The 7,721-nt window shown below is 31.6% G+C and overlaps 1 protein-coding gene across 1 annotated transcript; it reads left to right on the top strand.

The window, feature by feature from the left end:
- The first annotated feature begins 314 nt into the window (after positions 1-314).
- LOC109378638 (NKG2-A/NKG2-B type II integral membrane protein-like) lies at positions 315-4,730 on the top strand. The gene is made up of 6 exons (XM_019634949.1): positions 315-536; positions 926-1,021; positions 1,680-1,733; positions 2,262-2,413; positions 4,065-4,165; positions 4,474-4,730. The coding sequence occupies exons 1-6, from the start codon at positions 350-352 to the stop codon at positions 4,589-4,591; spliced, it is 708 nt and encodes a 235-aa protein (XP_019490494.1). The 5' UTR covers positions 315-349; the 3' UTR covers positions 4,592-4,730.
- The last annotated feature ends 2,991 nt before the right edge of the window (positions 4,731-7,721 follow it).

The following is a 7,721-nucleotide window of genomic DNA, read 5'->3' as shown; positions in this document are numbered from 1 at the left end:
ATTTGACCTAAATTGAGGATATTATTATTTATGAACTTCTTTATTCCTCACTAATTCATTGCTCCATCACTTTTCATTGCTCCAACCAAAAATATATTGTCAAATATGGAATCCTTAAAATTGTCACCCCAATAAATTTTAATTTAAAAAATATATTTAACCATGAAACACTTATTTAAAGCTCTAAAGCATTTAAAACAAGACCTTTAGATTCTTCTACTAGGAAATGAGCCCACCTCGCCCTCTACCCCACCCACTTTTACTGCAAGGGATCTCGTCATTACATATACTATTCATTCTTAAGTACACTTACCTTAGACACAGTCTCGGACACCACTCAGCTGCAGAGATGAGTAACCAAACAGTAACCTATGCAGAACTGAATCTGGCTAAGGACTCAAGGAGACAGCAAATAAAACCTAAGGGCGCTAAGAGCTCCATTTCAGTAACTGAGCAGGAAATAACCTATGCAGAATTAAATCTTCAAAACGCTTCACACGATCTACAAGGGAATGACAAGAACTACCACTGCAAAGGTAAAATGTTTAACAGATACACAGTATAATTGTTCTAGGATGTGCAGTTGGGGTGCAGGGATATGGTGAAGCATAGGGAATATGTGGAGAGTCATGTTTTATTTGTGGGGATCAGAGATTGAAGTTGGAATACAGTATTCTAATATGAAATCTGAGGACTAATTTTACTCAGGCATCATTTTAATGTGTAGTCTTTGACCAACAACTCATGGAAAATTGTATTTCCTGACAATGCAATGGTATATATAGTCTGAGAGGAAGATTGCAATGGTAGATATGGGCTTGGGGTCCAAGTTTATGTGTATGATTCCCTGTGCATGAAGGTCCAATGTGTGTAAACTGTCTAAACAACTGTTTCCATCTCACTTCCTCACTTTCTCTCCCTGTAGATTTTCCATCACCTCCAGAGAAACTCATTGCTGGGATCCTGGGAGTCGTCTGCCTTGTCTTGCTGTCCACTGTGGTAACAATAGTTGTTATTCCCTGTAAGTCAATTTTTAAAAATCATACAAAACTTTTCACTTAAAGAATCATCAGTGCCTCCAAATATTTCATAACATTATGAAATAGAACTCATTTTGATGTGTGCTTTTAGACTAAATGTGGAATTTTTATCTGAATTTGTCAAAAATATAAATAACAGGACCAGCTGAGTTGTTCAGTTTGTTAAGAGCTCGCTCAAGAGTGAGAGCTCTGAACAACAGCGGTTTGAGTCTCGCCTGAGCTGAGCTGCCACTGAGCTGCCAACAGATGGCAGGATGGCTCAAAAAAAAAATATATATATAGATATATATAACAAAATGATTCTAGAGAGTATCTCATATATATAACATATGTATATATGTATATATTCAGATTTCATAACTCAAAGACATTCTTTAAGAGACTAAAAGACCTTATTGAGAAATACAAACTAATACTTGAGATCAGTTAAACCAATACTGTAAGAATGGAAATGTTGATTCTATAGGCTTTTGAGATATTCTTCCTGCAAATCTTTAGTATTTTATTTTCCTGGTAATATCAATTTATTTAAAATTTTTCTAAACTTCAAAAATATACCAAATTTCAAACTAAGAACCTAAAATTATTGATTTATTTAGATTAAAATTAATTTTTTATAAGAATTACTTTTTTTTCTAGCTCCTGTAATACCAGAGCAAAGCAATTCATCCCCAACAACAAGGATCGAGAAAGGTACATGATGATTTTCAAAGTTCTGATATTAGTACAGTTTATATTTTTCTTTATCTCAAGGAATGCAAAAATATGATAGAATTTATGGGGGAGAACATAAATTATAAAATGTGGCAACAAATATTTATAAATAATGATTGAGACTGTTCCTTCTTATGCAGCAATATGAAGAAATCTTCATTTAAATCACCCTACCTATTGTTGCCAATTGGCTCAAATTTCCTACTGCTTTGATAAGATGAGGCAAATAACATTTCTATTCTAAAAAGGTTGGTCCATTCATTGACTTTCAGGACATTAAAGGTGGATATAGTTGCTTATGTGTTTGCTCTATATGAGCATGTAAATTAGTGAATGAGAGGTGACCCTTCTCTGTGAATGTGTGTTAGTGTGTTTTATATGTACCAGCCTGTGAGGGTGCATGGATATGACATGCACATATATGTTTATAACTATGCATATATGTAGGTTAAATTGCTTTTTAAAATTCAGATTATTATTGGATAATAATTCACAATCTTTCTAAAGTGCATCATTGTGGTCGTTGTCCAAAGGAGTGGATTACATATTCCAACAACTGCTATTACATTAGTAATGAAACTAAAACATGGACTGAGAGTCAGATGGCCTGTGCTTCCAAGAACTCTACTCTGCTTCTTATAGATGATGAAGAAGAAAAGGTAACATTTTGAAAGTGAAAGAATTTCTCGAAAGCTTATTTTAGTTGAAATTATGTTATCAGAGTTCAAACATAGTTTTGTACATATTTTTAGTTTGCATTTCAAAGTCTGTTAATAGTTCATTGTTTGACTCTATAATATCCTATTTATATTTTATACCACTAATGCACATTTGATAATTTCTAGTTCATACCTTTCATAGGAAATCAGGTTTCTATAAATCCTTTTTTCTAAAATAAGCTGTGCTATTAAATTTTATCATACATAAAAGATGCTAAACATCATAATTCTGCAGATTGATTATGAAGTAAATAGAATCATATCATTATTAATCGGATTTCACAATAGCAGTTTCCAGCGCTCAGCAGCCCTGCTCCTGTTCATTCTCTCATCACGTCCCCTCCCTCCTTATTTAACCACTGTTCTCACTTTTTACCTGATGGGATTTTGGTTTGTTTTTAAACTTCATATACAGGGAATCATGCAATATGCTTTCTTTCATCCTGTCTTTTTCACTTCCACATGATAATTTTGCAGTTTATCCTTACTATTGTATGTATCTGTGCTTTGTTCCTTTCTACTGCTGATTATGTAAATGGAACATTTTAAAATCCATTCTCTCTGATGTCTCTGGATGGGGATGTGAGTCTCATGCCCTCAAGGATAAAGAGGCTTCCTGGGTCCAGTACTTAGTCATAGGATCCCGTTTGCTGGTCCCACCGCCAAGCCCCCTTCCCTGGCGGGGAAGGAGAAGCACTTCCTCTGGCTGCTCTGTGAGCAGGTGTCCTGATGGATCACCGTCAGGCTGCCTGATGTTGCTGGGCAGGATTCTGTCCCCAAAGCAGAGGAGGGAAGCCTTCCTTGAGTCGCCACTATTGCAAGGTTGGGTATTGGGAAGCGGCAGGCCGCGGTCACTTTCTTTTGTTGGGTGGGGATATAAGATACCCTATCACTCTGTTGTTCCTAATCCTGGGGCACTAAACTATATCCTCTCTCTTTTTCCACCTTTCAGAGTTCTTCTTACTTGTATCTTTCATTAGTTCTAGAATTTATAGTTTGTAGTTAGCAAGGAGTAGAAAAGAAATGAGTCTCTGACACCTTGTGTGGACCATTGGATTCTATCAACACAGAATCAGATTGGTGTGGGGCTTGTCTGGTTAAAGAATGGTGTGGGGCACAGAAAACCAATTTTTTTGCTTCCATGTCATTTATCTCATTAATTATATTCCCTTTATTTTTTTCTAAAAGCTGAACTCTGAGAAACATAGAAAACTACATTGATTTTGTCACAGTATCAAATATGTTCAATAAGTATTTGGAAACTTATTTAAAGTCTTGTTATGTTACTCTTTTCAACATAGGTAACTATTAAATTACAGAAATCAGAATTTTCCTTATTAACCTAACTACTAAGCCTAACAGTTTAAGACTTAATTTTAAATCAAAAGTACAAACATTACTTAAAATTTTGGCAATGTAAAACATGAGTTTTGCCTTTAACACATATTGTTAGTGTTAGATTATGATTCAACATTTGTAATTTGTTCTGTAAATTGAGTATCCTATGAAAGAATACACTACTTGCATTTTAAAACAATAATACAAACTTTCATAATGATTATTTAAATAGAATTTCTTTATTTTGGAGTAGCAATTTCTGAGTTCTTTATCACTTGTATCATGGATTGGAGTCTTCCGTAACAGCAGTGATCATCAATGGATGTGGATAAATGGTTCACCTTCCAAACTAAAGTAAGTTGTTTTTTAAATGCTATATACAAGAAAAATATAAAAAAGAGAAGTTCATGAGAGTAATATTAATGCATTTGTTTAAGTTGAATTATAAACATAAAGAATGATGGTCAAAGGTAATTAAGTATTGATGTAAATACTAAAAAATGACTGTCCAGTTTTTCAAAATAACTCTTTTTAATATTATATGAAAAATGTCATTACACATTTTAAAAATATTCTTCTATTACAGTTATGTGAAAAATTATATTGTTTCATATATTGCCCATATACGATAATGACAGAATATGTATTTTTCTCCATTACAGGATAAAAGAATCATCAAAGGGTAAATATAACTGTGCTAAGCTAAACTCACATGGCCTCCTATCAAGTACTTGTGGATCTTCAGAAGTGTATCTTTGCAAGCATAAGCTATGGAGTTAAAAACTGCAGTTGAGGTTCTGTTAGATAACTTGATTTTCATGAGATGGAAATAATATTATGATTGTATACACTTAAAATTAATTATATTATTTGTTCTAATAATGAAAAAAAAATTGTAATAACTATTGGAAAATAACATACATATCCAAAACTACAGATGTCATCACTTTTAGCATATGGCTTTTATTCTTCAACATTGTATTTGTGGCATTCAGTCTTTCTGATAGATCATGTTGTAGGAGTCAATTTATAGTAAATACCAAGAATCGGAAAACACATGGAGGGAGAGAATGGATTTGTGGTCGCAAAGGGCTGAGGGTGTTGGGCACAGGAAATGATTGCTAATTGGTACACTGTTTCATTTGGGGACTGACATTTTTTCTTTTTTTTTTTTACTTTTTAAAAATTAATTCATTTTTAAATAATTTTTATTATATTTATTGGGATGACATTGGTTAGTAAAATTACATAGGTTTAAGAGTACAATTCTATAATACATCATCTGTATATTGCATTGTGTGTTCACCACCCAGAGTCAGCTCTCCCTGCATCACCATATATTTTGACCCCCTTTACCCTCTTCTACCACCCCCTCGCCCCCTGGAAAACTTTCTAAATTTTGATAGAGGTGATGGTTGCAAGCTCTGTGAATATACTAAAGATTGCTGATTTATATACTGTAAATGATTAATATTATGTGTAAATTACACCTCAATAAAGCTGTTTCAAAAACAAAAACCACTTGGTTTTATGTTTTCGACTGCATTTAAACTTTAAGTTATTTATAAAGATTAGCCATTTACAATATTGACCCTTTCAAACAATATCATGCTGTATTCTTCCATATACTAGCTTTTCTTTAATTTCAAAACAATATTTTTTATTTTTCTATATTGAAGTTTTACAGAAACATGGATTTTTGTTTCTTGTAAATAGCACTCTTATTTGTGAATTTTCTTTATTAATTTTCGCTGCTTTACAGCAAAAATGCAATTGAGGTTTACATGTTGAGTTTATATCCAATGTCTTCACTGGTTGTTTGTATTCATTCTATCATTTCAAATATATATTCTTCTGAATTTTTAAACAGCTATTTCATTTGTAAGTAATCACACTTTTATTTATTCACCCCTGGTGCAATTACTTCTTTTCCTTGCCTGATTTTCACATGGTAGGGTTTTATTTTCAGTGTTGAATAGAAAGGACAGTAAAGGTTCTATGTTATCTTTCCCTACTTTAGGAAAAAGTATTTAAATATTTCATCCATAAGTATGAGGTTCGTTTTAAAGCTTTCTTTATCATACCTTCCTCATATAAATGCAATTCCATAATATTGCTATTTTTATGATAGAGTTTATAATTAATCAGTGTTTCATTTTTATTATTTTTGCATCAATTGGAGTGATAAACATTTTTCTGTATAATGTTTATGAAGTAAACTATGGTTATTTCTTTGAAATGTTAAACCATTCTTGCATACCTAAAATAAAACTACAGTGATCATTCTGTATTGTCCTTGTTTAAAAATCAGTTAATATATTACACTTAATTTAAGTTGTTTTACTTCATCCATATTCACAAAGAGATTATAATGAATTTTTACTTATACACTAAACAGGTTTTAATATCAAGGTTATATCAGGATACATTCCTCTTTTTCTAGTACCTGGAAGCCTCTGTCTAAGAGAACTGTCATATTTTTAATGTTATTTTTCACTACTGATCCAATCTGAACTTGAAGGATTTTTTGTAAGAAAATTTATAAAGTGAACTCAGTTTTTATAATACAGGCAAGTTTTACTGAGGTTTATATTTTTTGTACTGTGTTTTCATAATTTTCTATTTTTTATAGATATTAAAATGGATTCATAATACGACTTTATTATCTCCATACTATCTGGAAAAATGATAATGCTATTCCCTAATTTATTCTAGGTATAAAACATCTGTACCTTCTCATATTTTTTCAACAGTCATTATCAATTTTATTAAGTATTTTTCTGAGAATAACTTTGACATTGTTGATCCTCTGTATCAGAATTTTGTTCTTTGTTTTGATTTTGTTTTTTCTTCTGTGTGTTTTCTTCTTCATTTGCATTCAATTTCACATATTTTATCTTTTCTATTTTTAGTTTCTTGAGATGCATGTTTGTTTTTCTTTTATCCTTTATTTGTAAGATATATATTTAAGGCAATTGATATTTCACAAGACAGAGTTTTGCTATTATATTTTCCTGTATTTCTTATAAAAATTGTGATTGTTCATTTTGATCACTTTTTTGGCCCATGTTATTTAGAAATTTATTACTGAATTTAAAACCATGTAAAGATTTTTAATTTTTTGATTATTGACTCTTATTTTGGTAAACTTTAATCAGAAATTTTTTTTGTTAAAAATGGAAAACTATGGCTCTATTTAAATATGGCTAGTTTGACTGAGAGACCAATCATAACATTTTACTTATTTTTAATTAATTAAAATTTTAATTTTATAGCCACATTTCAAGTGCCCACCTGCCAAATTGGCTAGTGGGTACTACAGTGCTATATATTTTATATTAATATTCTTGGAAATATGAGTATGTAATATAATTTTAATACTTTCATGTGAACTTAAAAATATGAGTATTTTCTACTACCATACTGTATGTGTGTGTGTGTGTGTGTGTGTGTGTGTGTGTGTGTGTGTGTACTGGTTAATTGTCTGGCTTAACCCTCTATAGTATTTCTGATATATCTGCTTTTCTGATGAGCAGTGAGAGAGAATTGTTTAAAGCTCCATTTATAATTATTTAATTCTTCATGTAGAACTTATATTATTAGGTACATATAGATTTTTTAAAAAGACATCGCTAATTGTTTAGACACACAGTCTTTTCTTATGAAACACGCCTCCTCATTTCCAACAATGTTCTTACTTTATATTGTGACAGTACATTAACGACAGTGTTTCTACAGTGTTTGGGTTACATGGCTTAGTTTTTCATCTTTTTACTTTCATCTGTCTTTTTTTTTTTTAAGATTTTTTTTATTGGGGTATTGGGGGGAGGGGAACAGTGCAGGGGAATTGGGGTAAGGGGAACAGACAAGTTGCTGTCCTTTTGTTCTTCAGTCTAGTTGTGGAGGGCAT

This window comes from Hipposideros armiger, unplaced genomic scaffold (genome assembly GCF_001890085.2).
Source record: "Hipposideros armiger isolate ML-2016 unplaced genomic scaffold, ASM189008v1 scaffold_2323, whole genome shotgun sequence".
NCBI lineage: Eukaryota > Metazoa > Chordata > Mammalia > Chiroptera > Hipposideridae > Hipposideros > Hipposideros armiger.
This window is presented reverse-complemented; position numbering and strand designations above follow the sequence as displayed.

Excerpts from the sequence above, each read along its gene's own strand:
- LOC109378638 (XM_019634949.1), top strand. The coding sequence starts at position 350 with ATGAGTAACCAAACAGTAACCTATGCAGAACTGAATCTGGCTAAGGAC. Across the intron at positions 1,734-2,261 it reads AACAACAAGGATCGAGAAAG|TGCATCATTGTGGTCGTTGT; the intron begins GTACATGATGAT and ends ATCTTTCTAAAG. Across the intron at positions 2,414-4,064 it reads TAGATGATGAAGAAGAAAAG|CAATTTCTGAGTTCTTTATC; the intron begins GTAACATTTTGA and ends ATTTTGGAGTAG.